Source organism: Eulemur rufifrons, chromosome 16, assembly GCF_041146395.1.
Source record: "Eulemur rufifrons isolate Redbay chromosome 16, OSU_ERuf_1, whole genome shotgun sequence".
NCBI classification, from domain to species: domain Eukaryota; kingdom Metazoa; phylum Chordata; class Mammalia; order Primates; family Lemuridae; genus Eulemur; species Eulemur rufifrons.
In genome coordinates this window covers 62,121,223-62,140,050 of record NC_090998.1, presented here as the reverse complement: position 1 = coordinate 62,140,050, position 18,828 = coordinate 62,121,223, and the positions used below count along the sequence as shown (strand labels likewise).

At 34.8% G+C, this 18,828-nt stretch overlaps 1 protein-coding gene across 2 annotated transcripts in view; it reads right to left on the bottom strand.

Annotated features, from left to right (window-relative positions):
- Positions 1-18,532, bottom strand: part of OTOGL (otogelin like) — a 131,040-nt gene extending 112,508 nt beyond the window's left edge. For both annotated transcript variants that reach the window (XM_069490675.1, XM_069490676.1), the window contains exons 1-7: positions 18,454-18,532; positions 17,116-17,155; positions 16,025-16,073; positions 11,394-11,460; positions 9,576-9,674; positions 7,854-8,008; positions 3,031-3,152 (exon numbers count right to left, since the gene is read on the bottom strand). In XM_069490675.1, the coding sequence (XP_069346776.1) occupies positions 3,031-3,152; positions 7,854-8,008; positions 9,576-9,674; positions 11,394-11,460; positions 16,025-16,073; positions 17,116-17,155; positions 18,454-18,532 (611 nt within the window). The remainder of the gene's footprint in view (positions 1-3,030; positions 3,153-7,853; positions 8,009-9,575; positions 9,675-11,393; positions 11,461-16,024; positions 16,074-17,115; positions 17,156-18,453) is intronic.
- Positions 18,533-18,828: the final 296 nt, after the last annotated feature.

The window sequence follows — 18,828 nt, the reverse complement described above, 5'->3', positions numbered from 1 at the left end:
ACACATTACTCAAAATTATGGAATGAACTATGCAGCAAGATTTCCAAAGCAACTATCCTATAGGAAATACCAACATTTTTTAAAACTTCAGTATTGAAATAAAAAGACAACAAAATGATACTGTTCTTCCATATTGATTTAGATTTTATACCTACAATTAGATATTTTTTTCAACCAACCAAAAACACACAGCTACTAAATATCAGTGATTTTTTTTTTAAATCTGGAAAATAACTCTACCTGTTTAGAATAGTTAGAGATTAAATGTGTTTATTTTCAATCTAGAAAGTTAAAGATAATCTAAAAATGCTACTCAACAATTTCGAAGTAAGGACAAACAATGGTCAAAATATGTAGGCATATTGCATGATCTCTGATTTTATTTAATTTTATTTTAAATGTGGCTATAAGGAAATAGGAGTTTCTATCTCCAAAATGTCACTTTGGCATAAGTTATTGCTTTCTAAAAGAAAAATGTATAAAGATGATTGATTAAAATTTACATTTTTAATGCTGCAAAATACATTATTAGGGATATGATATGCTTTGTTATACAGTATTGCATACGGGTTATATTAACAATTTTTTAATTGGATACAATTTGGTCTATTTAAGTAAGAGTCAGGGAATATTTAAGCTCCTGATCCAGTGTCTAATTTTTCCACTTTTCACAAGCATAAGCACATATAAAGGATGTGAGAGACATAAGAGAACTGAAGAAAAGTTAACAATTGGACATTTTAAAAGCACAGTAAGTCACCTAGAATACTTTTTGAAAGAACACTGTTCTCCTTCCATCCATGAGTATTGCAGAAAAGAATAGATACTAACAATTAAAGAAATTAGGAAAAAAAAACTCATTTCTATAAAGGTAGCCATATGAAATAAAAACTATAAAACATAATGCAAATAAGATAGGTGGTTAATAGTTATATTCATACATTTCTCTCAAAAATTTCAAATTAGTGAGCTCCTTTCCAGGAAAAGCATGGCTACAGGGAACAAAAACTATAAAACTAAACAAACTAGTTAACAAAGGGATAATCACCAAAGAAATAATTCAAAATATCTGTAACCATTTGCACGAAACTTTTTTATAGATAATTATTTACAGAAAATGAGTTATAAAAATAGAAAAATTACTAAAAATTTAAAATGGAGAATAAATAAAAAGACTCTAGCTAACCAGTGCTGTAATATATTTTTATTAAAAATTATGAATATGAGGAATTTATGGAATACCCTTGTTTTGAGTTTGCAAGTTTATGAAAACTATACTTGAAAAAAAGTGAATCATGTTTTATAAATATACTTCATAGTAATGGAATGCTAATTTTGTGCAAGTATTTTGTTCTATCGTGGGTATTTTGGGGGGGGCATTGGTCATTGGTCACTTGGTTATTTAGTGTCTTTCACGGTAAATTCAATTAAATATATAATTTTTAAAAAGAAAGGTAGATAACTGTGATTATCCCAAAGTTTATAACAGAAGGATGCTAGTGGAGATGGGGAATGATAGTTAAAACTAGATAAACTCCAAAAAGTCAAAGAAAAACATACAACCTAGGCAGGAAACATTAAAATGCAAACTAAAATGAATGCACAGATTAACGCTGAAAAGTATTCAGGGATTCATTTGTACCAAAACCCCTTATTTCACAGGTGAGAGAACTGAAATCTAGAGAGGTAAAGCTTAATGCACAGAGCCACACACATTTGATTTCACTTTGGCAAATATTTCTCAAGCACTTGCTGTGAGTTAGGCCCTCAGCCAGTCATAGCATTAGTATAAACAACATTGCTGAATAATAAGAAAATCACCCTTTTTCTATCATACAGACAGAAATTCTTACAGAATTGCTTTCTCTGAGTTAAAATTAAATATTATGTCCATGATTTAATAAAGGATTAATATTCTGGAAAAGCTAAGTGAATGGCATCTCTGTTTTACAAAACATAATAGCTTTTTAAAGTGTCCATTGTATTCCAAAATCCCATATAGAGAATCCTAAATTACTATTTAAATTCAGCTCTAGGAAATACATGTATAAATGCATTATCTCCCTATTCAAATGCCTAAGCTTTATTTTATAGGACAATGAGAAGTACAGAACCCAACTGATCAAGAAAATAAGCCTCAGAGAGTGGGAGGAGCTACTCTGGGTTGCCCAACGGTGACAAAGCTCCCCTGATAGCCCTTTCTGTTGCCTCTGCAGGAATCGAAAGCCAGAAAATGCAACATGGGTTGATAAGGCCATTATGCTGGAAAGAATCCCCATGGTTTAAACCCTTGCTAGTGAATTCTGAATGATGGATAGAGTTGTTCCATCCCACAATTAACAACTTCTGGCAAAACTCAGCCAGGAAACATTTAAAATTGAGTGTCTGTATAATTATTTAGATGGGAAGGTAGATTATTCCATTTTTTTTAGTTCAAAATGTATAAAACCTTTCGCCAGATACATAAACATCCCCTTCCCCAAAACTCTCAGGTCATATTCTTGGCAGATAGGAAACCAGAAGTGGGGTCCTCTCTGATTCAAGGCCAGTCATTTTTTGGCTCTGCGTCTGTCAAAACTTCAGTGGAAAATCTCAAGTGACACTCAAACCTCATTCACAGAACCTTGGAAAGAACTTCCAGAATCCTTTTTAATATAAAATAAAATAGATTTTTAAAGTTTCTGCTTTAAGGAAAAAAGAAAAGGTATAAGAAAGAGCAAAAATAAAGAGTTGAGCTATAAAGATCTCTCTTAAATCTCTCAGAAAAAAATGTGATATTCTTATCTCCACCTGTGTAAACCCATTTGTATTCTGCACAAGTATTAGAAAGGTTAAAATGGTTATATTCCTGGCTGCATATTTGCCCTCAGAGTCTACCCAAGTTTTGATATGTGTGTGAGATCATTTAAGGGTATTATTGAGGAAAAAATTCTCTCTTGCTACTCTCTACAATTCACTTCCAGTGTGAGATGTTTGGAAATTCTATTAATCTATGGTGTTATTTCCATTATATCATTTGTCATATCCTACCTGATTCCATTCTTTTTTATTTCATGACCATAAATTCGAATTTCCTCCTGGTTTGAGAAGAACAAGCTGATGGACCGATAACAAGAATACACTGAACCAAGGCATTTAGGACTATTATGAACCTTAAAGGGACAAGAACAAAAAGAAGACATAGAAACAAACAACAACAAGTAGTATCCATTTGAGCTACTAAAACCACAATGTATGTTTACAGTTCTATAGCATCATCAGTCTCATGACACTTTATACAGTTATAACTACATTAGGATTTTTGAGAGAAAAGAAATAATTACCTCAGAAATTGGACAACAAAATTAATTTCCTAAAATACAAGTTAATCAGCATATTTTTTAAAATGATCTGAATCATTACATGTTGGATGTTAATATTCTCAAGCTACATGGTACGTATTGGCAGAAATTAGTTCTGATAGTAAAACTGTAGAGCACCACAAAGAAGCACACTTGTCATTTTTATGTCCGTGTTTTTTTTGCCAGTTAGAGAGTCATAAAACAGAGCTTCAAATGGAGCTCTACACAAAGCAATATTAAAGGCTAAAAAAGTGACCACGAACTCACTAAAAATAAAATTAATTTTAAATGTATTTATTTATCTTAGGTACTTTAGGGAAAAGAGAGATTGTTTTTCAGAAAGTTTACGGGAGAACTAGTTTATTAGTAAAAAGAAAAAAGAAAGCAAGGAAGAAAAGAAGAACAGAGGAATAAAGGAAGAAAAGAGAAGAGAAAACAGTAGGGTTTTTTTTTTTACCCGATACTGGAGGTCCAAAAAGTAAAATATAAATGATGAAACCATAAAATAACTAAAGGAAAACACAGATAACTGTAGAGGTGGAAAAGAAGTTTCTAAGCATAAAAGTAATAAGAAAAATGACCAATAATAGATTTTTAAATATTGTAGTAATCTAATGCATATTAACTTTATGCTTAATCAGCAAATTTTATTGATCACTTACTGTGTACCAAGCATTGTTCTAGATTCTGGGGATACAGCAGTCAATAAAACAGACAAAACTATCTGCCCTCGTGAAACTTATATCTATTACAAGAAGACAGTTAATGAAAAAATACCTAAATATAACTAAAATATATACTATGTGAGATGACTAAGGAAAAATATTAAGCAGGGAAAGGGAATAGAGTGTGTGTGTGTGTGTGTGTGTGTGTGTGTATCAAGGTTTAGGGGACAATTTCAGACTGAGTGGCCAAGGAGGGCCTCACTGAGAAGGTGAAGGAGTAGGAGAACAAGCCACAGGGGATATCTAGAAGACCATTCTAGGCAAAGAATAGCAAGTACAAAAGCCTGAAGTAGGAGTATGCCTAAAATATTCTCATTATCCAGGAATCCAGGCCTCCGACCTCACGTGAGATGTTGGAAGATTTTTCTTTAAGGAAAGAAAATGGTGGAAAAAATACAGACACTAATATGTGGGGGCTTATTTAATAAAACCAGAGGATTCCTGCTCAATCTCACACTAACCCAACAGGCCCCCATCCATATATACACAGTTTTCTAATCAGCTTTTAGAGCCTGATTCTCAAATGTGAACAAATAGTCATGAATCATTAGTCATTTGATGAATGAAAGTCTGCAACATGAAGGACAAACAGCAAATAAAAGAAAAAAATCAAGGAAATCAAAAACAAACTAGAAAAATAAAGAAAGTTCTAAAACTCCACAACTGATATCTTCAGAGAGAAAAATGAGTATATACCATCCATGAAATAGAAAGAAAATGCTATAAAAAATTTTTGAAAATAAAAATAAATAATTTGGTATTCACAATATGATAGGAGAAATTTATAACCGAAGGAGAAAGGTTGGAAGATAAACATCTAAGAGTTGGCAAGAAATCTCCCAAAATGTAGGAGGGGAAAAAACAAAACAATAGAAAATAAGCAAGAATCAACGAGAAAATTAAGGGATCACTCAGTTTAGGAGCTCTAATATATTAGCTCCAATATAAAGGCCCATCAAGTGCCCAGCACAAAAAATGGGGGAAAAAATACTCACATAATTATGAAATCTCAGAACACTGAGGATAAAAAGATCTAAAAGTTTCAGGGAGTGGGGAGGTTATATGCAAAATGATCAGAAATGAGAGTGAATTGAGCTTCAAAATTCTGAAAGTGATTTCTAAATCATAATCAAGATTTTACATTTTTTTCCTATGCACGCTTTCCAGGAAATAATCTTCCCTTTCCAGCAACCAACTTGAAAATACAGTCAATTAACACAAGTGAATAGACAGAGAGAGAGGAAATGGGCCCCTGCTTAATCAGCACTACAGACACTGGCCATATGTTCAGAGCACCCAGCAAGCTTTTTAGAACCTATCTCCCTGGTCTGCACAAAGTTGAAGGATCTGTAGACATTTGATGGCATCCGAGAAAGAGGAGAAACATGAGAGAGAACAAAATTCTCCAGCAGGACAGTGAAAAGAAATGCCAAGTGTTAGATGCACAGGACACCTTGAAAGTAACCGATCACAGCAGGAGACAGAAGACCTGAGAAAGGGATGTCTCATGGGGGAAAAGAGAAACTGATAGTTTGCTTAATGTATCTGACCATATTGAGAAGAGTTTTATGGTGATAGGGAGTTGGGAGGAAAAATATTAATAAACGGAATAAAGAAAATGTAGTAAACAAAAAGTGAGATTACTGTCTACTCTAGAAAAATGTACGAGAAATATAACCATCACAACCCACTGGGCTCAGCTCTAAACAATATTTACATTGTGACAATAATGTAAAAAAACACACATTGATTCAAGCAAAAATTGTGATATCACTGTAGTAGGAGGTGTGAAGGGAAGGGTATGTGTGTGTCTGTGTGTTAGGGGCAGGAAAGGTGACTTCTCATTTTCCATAGTAAGAAGTAAATGAATAACTTCGAAAAATGAAAGACATAATGGCATATTTTGACATGTAAGATAAAAGCCAGAAGAAACAGCTAACATAGTTGAAGTACTTAACCTCCGGAGAGCCAGACTTCAGCTGAGGTGGAGAGTAAAGGAAGGCAGGGACCAGTTTTTGGTGTATATGCCTTGATGAAATCTTTTAAATTATGTGCATGTATCATTTTCATAAAAATAAAATGGAATTTATAGAAAAAATATAATCAAGGGTATAAAAAAGGATATATGCATAATGATGTTTATCAATATATCTTTTAAAAAATTGATTTTTAAAAAAATCTAAATTTCTAAAATAGGACTAGTTAAATCATTTGAGGATTCCATAAATTGGAACAAATACAGCTAATAAATTTTGTGTTTATCAAGAATATTTGACATGAAAGGAAGTTCTTGACATAGTATTAATTGAAAATGTAGGGCAGAAAATTATACTTGCATGGTTTAAATTTTATAAATATGTATAAAATTCAGAGAAAAAAGTGAAGAAAATATGTGAATTCATTAGCAATGCTAATACTTGGCTGATAATTCTAATATTTTTCAGACCTCCAAATTTTCTACAAAAGAAGTGAACTACTTTTACAATCCTGAGGAAAGATGGCTTTTAAATGAAATAAATGAATTTATTGATTTGAAAACAAATTCTACTAACTAAAACCAGGCTAAGTAAAACCAGTATCTATTAACTCTGGAGGCATTATTCAGCATTGTGCATTATTATCAAAGGATCGATTATCTAGTTGACACCTTCGTCTTCAAAAGAGTGAGACCCTGGACAAGAACATTTCAATGAGAGAGTCAAAAGGTGTTCAAGTGATATCACTAGTGAGAGAGTCGGGGAGGAAAGGACAATGACAAACTGAGAACAGGTGCCCTGTGAGCACTGCAGACCCATTTCACGGAACTCCCTGACTAAAGACACCTCTAAATGTTTCTCTTTACACCCCGTAAGTGAACTTTCAATACACCTCACTTCCTGAGTCATAAGGATTTGTTGCTCTTAAAAAGTTTCAGGGCCTACTTTTAATATTTGCATCACCTAAGAGAGGAGGAGAATTTGGGCAACTCCAACATAAGTTAGAAGGGAAAGAATAACAGAGATTCAAACACATTTTGACTATGGAAAGTTTTAGCTTTTAAATGAGACAACACAGCGGTTTCCTGGTAGTGTTTTGAGATTGCTAGAAATTCATGGGAGGGTAGTGGGCAGGGAAAGAGTTCCCTGACTTCCTTACTTCAACTAGAACCACTCTGTAACTTGGATTTTGAGATGTCTCCTAGAAATTCATTTCAATCAAGAATTCTGCTGCTAAGAACCAATTCTCCGAGCTCAATCATATATTATAGTATCAATCTATTAATACCTAGCAATCAGCTGCCTGTCTCCGCAGCCTATAATCGGTGCTTATGTAACTCATGTACTCCATTTAATAAATGTTAGCTTCTAATTCATACTGAAGGTGGCATTTAAATCAGGCAGACATCTCACTGGAAGTGTCAAGAAAGAAGGAAGTATGAGTAATATGGTTGGTGCCTAAACCTATTCCCTCTGCAAAAGGATCAAATAAAAGTTGAAAAACAGGAATACTGGCTAAGTTGATATTATGACATCCATCATATAGACACTTCTGCATTGCTTGTAAGTCCCTCCCACGTGGACCCAAACCCTATTTCTCCCCAGTCCTAGGCCTCATCTTGATAGAATTATTCTCATAAGCTACAAATTAGGTCCATCCCATTTAGAACCAAGAGCTCTCCTTCCCCATTCAGAGCTCTAAGTACTCATTCTATAATTATTATATATTTCCCATCATTTGTCCAGTACTTTTAAAATACACACTCTTCCAGAAATAATTTTTTAAGTTAATTATATCCTAGATCACCTACCCATACAGTGTACCGAGGCTCCAAACTACCACAGTCCTTTGCAAAAATGTAAGAACAGTTTCCGGGGAAGTAATAGTAGATGCCATCAAATGTTTCAAAGTGATACTGTCCCCAGGTTTTGCAAATCCCATCCCTGCCGTTGCCCATGTTTGGGACTGAAAAGAAATAGGATAATGTTTAGTGGAATAAAATAAACCACACATGTTTCTAGCAATGTTCAGTCATGTAAAGTGATTCTAATTTTGTTTAAAATAAATATTTTCTTCTTTGGTGGCCTATTTCACAGGAATAAATAACTAACATAAAATTACCCATTACTCTCAAAACATCAGATTCCCCAGAAGAAAAACAGGGTCTCCAGGTAGTTGTGAAATAACTTACGTTTGAAACGTCCTTAATTTTTATTTCCAAAGGAAGACTCCAGAAGAAAGAATGGTTAGGGACAATGATACATACAGTAAAAGAAGGTGATGGTGATAAAGCAAATAAAGTGGCTCAGAAAAGAAAGAAATGCCATGACTGAGTGCCTTAAAAATTAGCAGAGGCAGCATGAGAGTGTTCCAGTCTTTCAAAAATATCTTTATGGCATCCACAGAGTAAAATAACCACTGGCCAAAAAAAATCACATTTATGTCTGGGATCTGGGGGTGGGTAGCATTAGTCATTCAAAGTGTGCTGGAATGTAGGAATTCATTACCTCAAACTGGCCAAATTTCAAGCAATTTTCATCTTAAATCATACAACTTTATCTCCTCTTGTCATCACGTCCGCTTTTTTTCTTACCTTATAGATAGCCTTCTATTCAATTCTTACTTTCTAGACCCTTCCCTTTATAATGATATGAAAATCAATAATATGTATGAGCACTCAATATGTGTAAAACATTTTTATATACTCTATGGGGAGCAGAAAGATAAGGGACAATCTTTGTGTCTTTTCTTTTTTATAATTTTCACGTAAATGTATTAGCCTTGGCCAACTTTGGATTTTTCAGGAAAAATACAGTGATTCATTATGCAAGCAGTCTTCCCTGATGGTATGGCTTACCTCTGTTGCAATTTTCATAGCATTTGGTACTTTCCTTTATAGCACATGTCACAAGTTTAATTATTGTGTATTGGGTATTGGTCTCCTCCTCTGGACTACAACCTCCAAGAGGCAGGGACATATCTATATGATTCACCATTGTGTCCACAGTGCCTAGCCTGGGACCTAGGAGATGCTCAATAAATATTGGTTAAACAAATAAATATTTATTGATCATTGTTGACACAGAACCCTATCTTAGACGCTGTGAATAAAAATTTTTCTTAAAAAATCTATTGCCTTGAAGAATTCTCAATACTATTTCTATTTTATGAATAAAATGTTCATTTAATTCAAAGTCAAAAAAGAATGAGTGGTTCCCAAAAATGAATCTGATTGATAAAGCAAAAGAGAGATGAATGGAAACCTGGTTTCAATAGGTTATTGCTATATTAAGTGGGGAGAAAATGCCTAAGGAAATAGTAGAGATCAGTGAGAAGAGAAATGGGCATATCTATTTTTCTTTTACATTGTTTCTAAATTATATCAAATTACTGGGAATGAATCGTGGGCTCTTTAGTGACTATACAATATGATTGTCCCAACTCCCAATGGATGAACTCTGCTACAGCAAATTATGCCTTAATGTTCTCTTCAGTATCTCATAATTCTCTCATAAATATCCCTGAAACTTACCGATCTGGCACCTTGTCCCAAGAGCCTGAAATATTTGACAGTCACATGTACCAGCCTTAGAACAGAAAGCTCCGTTAAGGCATTCATAAGGACAAGAACCTGAAGAACAAAAAAAGTTATCTTCTGGCATGCATCAGTTCTTATAAGCATTATATGTCAAGATCTAGCTAGGACTAACTGTAACCACTATTAACTTAAACAGAACCCTGGGCCTTTTGCCCTACTGAGCTAAAGAGCTAAACCCATCAAGTCTCTATCTACTTCATTTCATTATGTGTGCTGTGAAGCAAGAAAGACAGGCTTTCACGTCTCAAACTACCCAGAGAGCAAAGGTTAGCCTCCTTCCAGCAATTGAAAGGTCAAGTTCCCATGTAAGGAATCCCTGTCCCAGATGATGAGAACCAGAAATACACAAGCTGCAGATGATTCCGTTGACAGAGTTTGGCACCGGCTGCACATCCGATCAGCTCCTTTTCCAGGAGCAAGCACTGTATTAAAAAATAGTACCTATCATTAAGTTGAGGGATCAGGCAAAGTACAAAACTCAAAAGGAAACAACCACTTTTAAAGAAAAGGATTAAACATTTCATTTGTAGTTTGTGTATGAATCCTCAGGCTCAATTACAAATAACACATTCTTTGAAACCTACGCTTAATTTTGATGAGGCAGAGGCCAAAGTCACTGCCTGTTGTCACCAAAAAATATTCTTTCTTTCTTTCATGGAAAAAAAAAATGTCCCAATGGATTATTTTAAAAAAAGGAAGCAAGTAACTATGAGCCCTAACCCTAATTTTGCCATCATCCCCAGAGTGAGTTTTAAAAGTGCAAATGAATCACAGTGAAAAATTTTCCGCTAATAAGGAGAGGACAAGAAGCCACTGGCAAAACTCAGGCAGGAAGAATTTAAGTTAACATATCAGGAGAACTAGAGAACATCTTTGAGTCACCATAAAATATTACTCAAGAAGTTGGACCTCTCTGAAATATGTCAAGTTCGTTGAAGATACTCATCTAACTGACAATTTAACCGCAGTTCTGCCAAGAATTAAAAAACCCCTATGATTCCTTTCTACCTTAACATCCATTGATCTAAAATGTCTCTTTACCTTTAAAAACATACATATCACTGAGTATATCTTAAGTGAAAAAAAAGGGGCTGCTTTAGCTTAGACCATAAATATAAGTGAAAAATGGTGTTTTTCATAAACTCAAATGCAGTTTTTTCCCCCTAAGGGGCACATCTACACATTAAACTTTACCTTAGATCACAGTCTTTCATTTTTCCAATGAATACATGTCTAAATATCTAGGTAAACAAATGTATCTCCTTCAAAAATGTATTTACAGTCCTGTTTATTCTCCTGAAAACAAATATCAAACCCAAACTGATTAAGAATTATTAGTATTTTAAACATGACAATAAGAATTTCTATTTCATAGTTACCACTCAAATTACACTTCAAACTAGCAGCATTCCGCTTAATGGGAATGGGAGATTGTTAAGGAAAAATAGGGATGTGAAGGAATCGAGGAACAAGTAATTGATTCAGGAAAAAAAAAAAAAAAAGCCTCTCTTACACAATGATACCTTCCCTGGTCATGTAGTTATCAGTTTTGTCTAAATGGTTAGCCCTGGTTATTTCCAAAAATAATTCAAGTTTCTATATGAAGTGAACTTAAATTATTAATAAGTATTATTAACACCCTGGCTCAGTTTCCTTCATGTGGAGTACGGAAGCAATAATGAGTTGATTCAATGTAGCCCCCAAAGGGATCTTTAGAAAAGCAAATGTAAAAACATAGGTATAAACACTGACCTTTTATTTTGCTCTCACCCCAATGAATAGCTTCATGGAAAAAATATCTTGGCGAAGTTGCTTCAAACTTTGAAAGAAAGAAAGGAATTCAAGATAGTTACTTAATTCAAGCCAAACACGCAAATTGGAAAATCTGGAAAATAGCTACAAATACAGAAATTATAAAGTGCTGACTTTGTATTTCCTTGGTTTATTGAGGCTGTCTCCATGGGGCAGAAAGGGGTCCTCTGATGCTGTGGTTGGAAGACCTCATTTCAAGCCTTGCTTTTGCCTCTTAAGTGACTTTGACAAGGCATTTACCTTTTCTGTTCATTGTCTTCACTTCCCTTCCTCCTCCCCCTGCCCATCACATGCCTTGTGAAAGGAGCCTGGTTGGAGTCTACTCTTTGGATTAACTGACTGCTTTGCCTGCAGAAATAGCACTTCTCTAATGCCTGGGGCTGATGAACCAGCAAGACAGTGGTGTCCTGCCTGCCTGCACACCAGTCTCCGAAGAGTCCATCCACAGAAGCATCTGCTGTTTCAGTGTCAGTGTGTCACCTTCAGCCTCCAGAGAGCTGACACCTTAAAGATCATAGAACATCTGAATATATCTTTTTGTAGAGCCCAAGGAAGTGGTTAAGAGCATGACTTTTAGAACCAGAGCTGGATTAGAGTCCTGGCTATGTAATTACTTTAGCTTAGGCAAGTTTCCTAACCTCTTAGTGCCTCTGTTTACTCAACTGTAAAATGGAAACCAGCACCTCCTTAATTGTGTAGTTATGCTAATGAATTAAAACAATGTATGTAAAGCTTTCAGCATAGCGCCTCACAAAGAAAATTAGCAATAAAAAGATTTATATTAATCTAAGCAATCCAAATGAAACCTTAAGATTTATAAAGGTCAGTACAGCTTAGTAGCAAATAATTGTAGATTACTAAAACTAATCAGTTATAGATTTTTATTCCAGCTCAATGACAATTGAGTATATGGTCTCTCAATATCCTTTCCAATAGTAACTACATGTTCACCAGAATAAACACACCCAAAATTTGCCACATAATTGTCAAATTAAGTAGCAGATGATATTAGAAAAACTAGAGAAGCTTGAAGGATAAGAAGGAAGGAGAGATGAGGCACGCGACTTCAGGAACAAAGTCCTTTCTCAGCAGTTTCTGGTCTCCCTCATTCATGTCAAGTTTTATTTTCACAATTTCCATCTCAGTCATTTTTCTGTTAACAGGAAAACCTACTTCTGCACTATATAAAAGGACTTTCACACTCTCACCCTTTGAAGATCTGTTTCTAAACTCTTTGCCCCACATCACAGCTTCAAGTCCATTGTTTTCTATTCTCAACACTCCCAGGTTTTACCCTCACTGCTTAGTTCTCCCATTTTTGTCCTTGCCTCTGAGCTCAAACTAAGTTAGACTCACAACAGTCATGACCTTGATTTCCCCAAGATAGCAAGCCTCATTCTCTCTTCAGCCATGCTGTTTCTGGCTGCCTAAATCTAACACAGCCATTTATATTACTGACACCAAAATCTTTCTACTTTGGCTCCAAAATGGTTTACGCCAATCCCTTTAGTGGAAACCAATCATCTCTGCTGCTCACCAAAAATGTATAGTGACTTTAACCCTGCCTCATACAGGCTTATAACTTTGGACAAATTATTCAACCTGCTGAGCCTCAGTTTCCCAATCTGTAAAATGACATAACAGTCACTGCCTAACAGAATTATGAGGATTAATGAAATGATACATCAAGAATAGTGACAGGCACATAATCAGGGTTGTAAACATGCTACCTGTTTTTATTATTAGGCAAAAGCTCCATATATTGGATAATACTAGATCGAGGCAAAAATGCATAATTTGTTTTTTGCCCCATATCCTCTCACTCAACTCAATACACACATCCTTTATGGAAATGAGAGTGACTACCTAGCACACTAGCTTCCTGGAGGGCACAGCATACTATTTACCCTAGCATCCCATGATACCTTTCCCCAATACTAAGATGTGACATACAGCTTCTATTGTTTTTTTACATATATTTGAACTTAGAATGACATCTTACCTGTATAATTGGGAGCATTTTTATTTTTTATGTCATGTAAATGATGGCAAATAATTGATGGTATCTTAGATTCAATAAACCAATTGCACAGAAATGACTTCTTTACAGGCTTACCTTTCTAGACACGGAGTTTCTAAATCACAAGCCCTGCTATGCTATTCTTGTTTATATCTCTAGCATTATTCCAGGTACGTCATCAACAAATACCAACTGAACTGAAAAAAGACATGTTCAAATGGGAATCTGCCTCCCCTCCCCAGGGTGCTTAGAGCCATGAGGGTAGCAGACTCCGCTGATGTCCCTCCCACATCCTCTCAGCCCACCTCCGAATTCACCTCTGGATTCGTCTGGGTTTCTGTGCACATTGACAGCCTCCAACTTCAAGCACCAACTTCTTTCTGTCTCTGTCTCAGGGCAGAGTCCAAGCAGAAAAGACTATAGGAAGTGACTTCCAGGGGATTTAAGGCCCCCTGAGAGGCCTCCCTCACCAAAGAGAAAGAGGAGTCAGTAGATAAATAGCCCAGCTTCCCCATCTCTTGCAGAAATGATTCTAGGACACATTCTACGTCGTTCCTCAGGGAGTCCCCAAAAAGACTGAGCCCCAGATGCCTGAGGCAGAAAGCCCCTCATTAACACACCCTATACTGGATTTTCTCCCTTCCTCATCTCACCTTTCTCCCTCCCTCACTTTTGCACTCCCCAAATAAATGACCTGCACCTATGTCTCAGTGCCTTGTTTCAGAAGAAATTTTGAAATGTAACATGAAGGCAAAAAAATCCAGACAGTATATGTACATATTCACATAACTGATAAAAGAGAACAGCCCATTCTTCCTCCTTCTTAATTATTAATATATCTCCACAGGAGAGTGAGAAGCACAGAGAAATATTGTCTTTAGATGGGAAATCACTGCAGCACACAGATACAACATTTGCAGAATTCTGTGTCTACCCTTTCCTTGCTCACCTCATTGCCATCGTATTTCTCAATCCTTATGTGCAAAGATATCTATCCATCAGTGCTCTGTTTTCCTAGAGCAAGGGAGTGAATCTATGGACCAGAATGGCCTAATAACACATGAAATTCCAAACCTAAACTGTACAGGGCATGATTATGACATCATTGCCCTTCTCTAACATTTTTTCTTTTAAAAATTGTTCAGAAAATAAATGATTTTGATGCATGTTCTCTAGCTACAAGAATTGGAAGTACAAATTTCGTGCTCTTCATTCTCCCTAAAAGGGAAATCAAGGCAAGGTAAGTGTGTTACCTTGCTTATAAACAGAAGGGAGATATTAACATAACTCCTTTGGGGCAAGTTATACAAATCTTGAGAACACCCGAATGGACAATAGTATAACCCTGTCCATAGGGCACTTTATGTGACATTTTTGGGGTATATTTCACAGGTTCCTCAATCTAGTGGGTTCACTGGAATACAGTTTTTCTCAAAATCAGATTTTCTACTGAGTCATACAGATGTCCTTTTGTGGTTAATATGGTCTACTGGCAAACACATACTAAAAATTTCTCAGGGAAAAATAATTTTAACTACTTCGCATGATACATAAGTATTTAAGTACACCAAACACTCTTTTTAAGAAAAAATAGTGTTTCTATTCCATAGGCAATCTTTTGTCCATTCTGGTATAAAAAAGGTCTCTACTTTTGATAAAAATAAATAAATTTAGTTCTGTCTTCTAAACTGTCACAACAGCAAATCTGTCTTCCATTTATCTACTAATCCTCTTCAATTAGTACCACAAAATATACAAATAAATGCTAGTAGAAATTGCTTGCAACTCAGCATCTGGCAAAGGCTTTCTTGAATATTTAAACTGTTTGCTATATAAAAACTCAAATCACATTACTTTCCAAAGAAATGCCTATACTAAGTTAGGATTCTCTATTTTATTATCTATCTTTTATAGAGAGATATTGTTTTCAAATCTATCGACTTGCACATTCCAACTATAGTTTGAAGAAATTGCAATTATGTTATCCAGTGTCTTATAAAAAGACCCAGGTAAGAAGGTCTCAAATGTAGGGGTATCCTGCCCCTCCAAAACAAAAAACAAAAAAACAGGTTACCTATCCAGAGACACCCACGATTTAGATTTATTGGACAATATAAAAGCTGTCTGTCAGGACACCAGGATGTATCTGATGCCCTTTTGTAGTGTTTAACTCATATCATTTACATCTCTCTCTGCCCCTTTTTGCATGTATTTGAACTGTTGTCATTGTCTTAACTGATATTGTGCTTAATTTTAAACCAATTCTAATTTTCTGACAAGTAGATGAGATTAAATCCCCCATAGGGAGATTCAACCCTGTCAGTAAGTAACTGAAGTGAATAGCGAGAAATGTATTCCACTTCGAATGTGAACTGAGCACGAATTTGAGGGTCGTAGAAAAGCAGTAGTTACTTTTCTTCCTCCTCTTCCTTCCTGTCTTGTTTTTAGCATTTTATTCCCCTCCACAAAGGCCTCATTGTTGAAGTGACAGCAGAGTCCAGAGCAGATGGATTATTTCTCTGCCTCTCTCTCCGTCTGAGGCATAACCTACCTGTGCTGCTAAAAGAGCTCTTTTCTGTTGATTTTCATTAAACCCGTTTCTGGAAGAAAACAAAAAGAACTTGTATAGTCAAAAGCCCCTAAGCAACCTGAACAAGCCTTTCCCAAGAGAGAGCTGGTGCTTTCCTCCTGATTTCCATCACTTTATCAAAGAGGTCTTTCTTGGTTTAACATTTAAAAGGTCCTCCTCCCCTTTTGGGAGGGGTTAGATTTGGGTGGTGGCACTGTCTCATTTTACAAAATTCCGGAGTGTCCCCAGATTTCGCCAGTCTCTGATGTAAACTGAATTTTAGGAAGGAACTTTGAGATAGAAAAATAAACAAAATCGTGTAACATTGTAGCACCAACCCACATAATATTTTCTCCACGTGACTTGGTAAATCTGGCCAGGTTGGTATTTGCCAAGAGCACGTCCACTTTTTTCAAACATAATACTTAATCCTCTCCTGTTGCATGTCATAAACGGCAAAATAACATTTATGTAAGGATATCAAATTGTAATTTATCAAAATCAAATGGGTAATAATTCAGTACATTTGTTTTATGGTGTTTTCTATTTTGTATTATTTTTATCAATAAAAATCTTATTTAAAAAAATCAAGATGGTGAATAGAATTCTGCTTTTCATTAAGCAGATCAGGTTAGCCCAAAACATGATTTTCATTATTTAATACTAGAACCATTTTATGCTTTTTATCATTAAAAACTGTTTTACTCTATGTTGAGAATACAGATTTATAATCAACAAGGTATATTAATAACAACAATATAAAGGAGGATATTATTGAAAATAAATTTTTTACAAACCTTGAAGTGAAAGTAATGTCCCTTTGGTACCTACAGTCGTTGGACACCACCAAGAACTCCTCTTGTAATTAAAATAAAAATAAATATTTTTGCTTTATAAATAAGGACATGAATGCCTGATCATTTTTAACTTGTGGAAATGTTTTTAAAAACTCTATTTCATGTTTTTTTGTAAAATTTCATTTTTTTCCAAAAGCAGATATAGTTGTCTGCTGAATTTTGTTCATTCCCATTAACTTTATGTTTTAGAGGACATAAAGAACAAGAAATACTCACTTTGATGTTCCCGTCAAGATAGATGATGCACAAATATATTCTGCCAGAGAAAAATACATATGTGTATATAAGAATGAAAAAAAAATTATCCAACCATTTTGGTCACATGTTCTAGTTATTTAACGAATCATTTTAACCTAAATTCTAAAACTTAGATTGAATTTTGCTGTTAGTTATTTTGCATTTTTTAGAAGATTTTGATCAGCAAATTCCTTGTAAGACGTTGGAGTGCCTGATAAGCCAAAAGGAATGGACAATGTGCATGGGTTTACACAGAGACATAAGGCTATTGAAGTAGCACTAAACTTGGAATCAGAGATTCACGTTTTAGTTCTGGTCCTACCACTTAGTATATGTCAAACTTAAACAAGATACCAAACACACTACAAATTGTGTTAGACAAATTGATCTCCAAAGTCTTCTCCAGCCCTCAAGATTCTATGACATCTTTCTCCTGGGGGTTTCAGTAACTTCTGGAATTGGAAGATAGCATCTTTGATCTCTCTAGTCTTTTACATTTCGGTAATTTCTTCTATATCCCTTCAAAGCACCAAAACATACAGCCCTTTTTAGGGATTAAAATTAACAACTGGATGTGAATAAATACTTTCCCCATTTTGATAAGTGTGATAAAGTGCTTATCTGTTAGAGATATATAGGGATGTATTTAGTTAATTTAAAATGCTCCAAGAAAAAAAGTGTAGGAAGGCAAAACAAGTTCATTGAAATGCTGATAGCTATGGAACCTGGGTGGGAGTACAGGGGGGTTTGTTATATTATTTTAATCTTGTACATGTTTGAAAGTTTTCTACAATAAAAAACAAAACCAAATAGCAAAAAAAAAACTTAATTTATAAATAAAATTACTATAAAAATAATTGAAAACCAATTCTTAGCCTCAAATGTTAAAGTCATTCTCAAAATGTCTTTTTATCATTCTTTGGGTTGATGACACAAAGAAAGTTTTAAGTACTCAATTTCTCTTTATCTGTTATAAAATTTCAAATGTTTAAATTACACATGGACAACTATTTTAAATCATCTTTTAGAAGAGAAAAAGTTAGAATCAGAACTTTTTCCAATACAACTGTATATCATGATAAAAGGATCATTTTAACTAGCCATTAAAAAAGACTTAAAAATGAAAACTAAAAGGTCCAAATTACCTACATTGTTAAGAATTTTCAAAAGTACGGTCTGAGTATCATTTAGTACATATCCATATTAATGATTTCAAAGTGCTGCACAGTATAAGGGGAAACAACTTATATAAATTGTAAAAGAAACTAAAATATAATAGATAATAAATTAAGGTAAAAATGTAATGTAAGTTCTTACCTTGTAATGAAAACAGCAGTGTATGAAGCAAGAATATATTCCAAGGTATCATTAAATTGAATTTCCTCACAATGTTCATTTCAGTGTAGCCTTTCTCCCTGAAATGTAACCAAATTGTTGGTCTTTACTATGATGGCATCTTAGAAGTATGCGTATTTATAGTGTGCTCAAATTCTAACAAATATAGCTATGTAATAAGGTAGTTCAAAAAGAAATGCCAGGCTTTCCAACTACATACAGCATCTGAAGCTTTAGAACTTGCAGGCAACCCTTTGGCTGAGTCTCTCATTAGTAATGCATGGCAGCTTCTTACCTGAGCCCGTATTAGTTACACTCTCACCTGCACATCATACGCCTTTTTGGTCTATATTAACC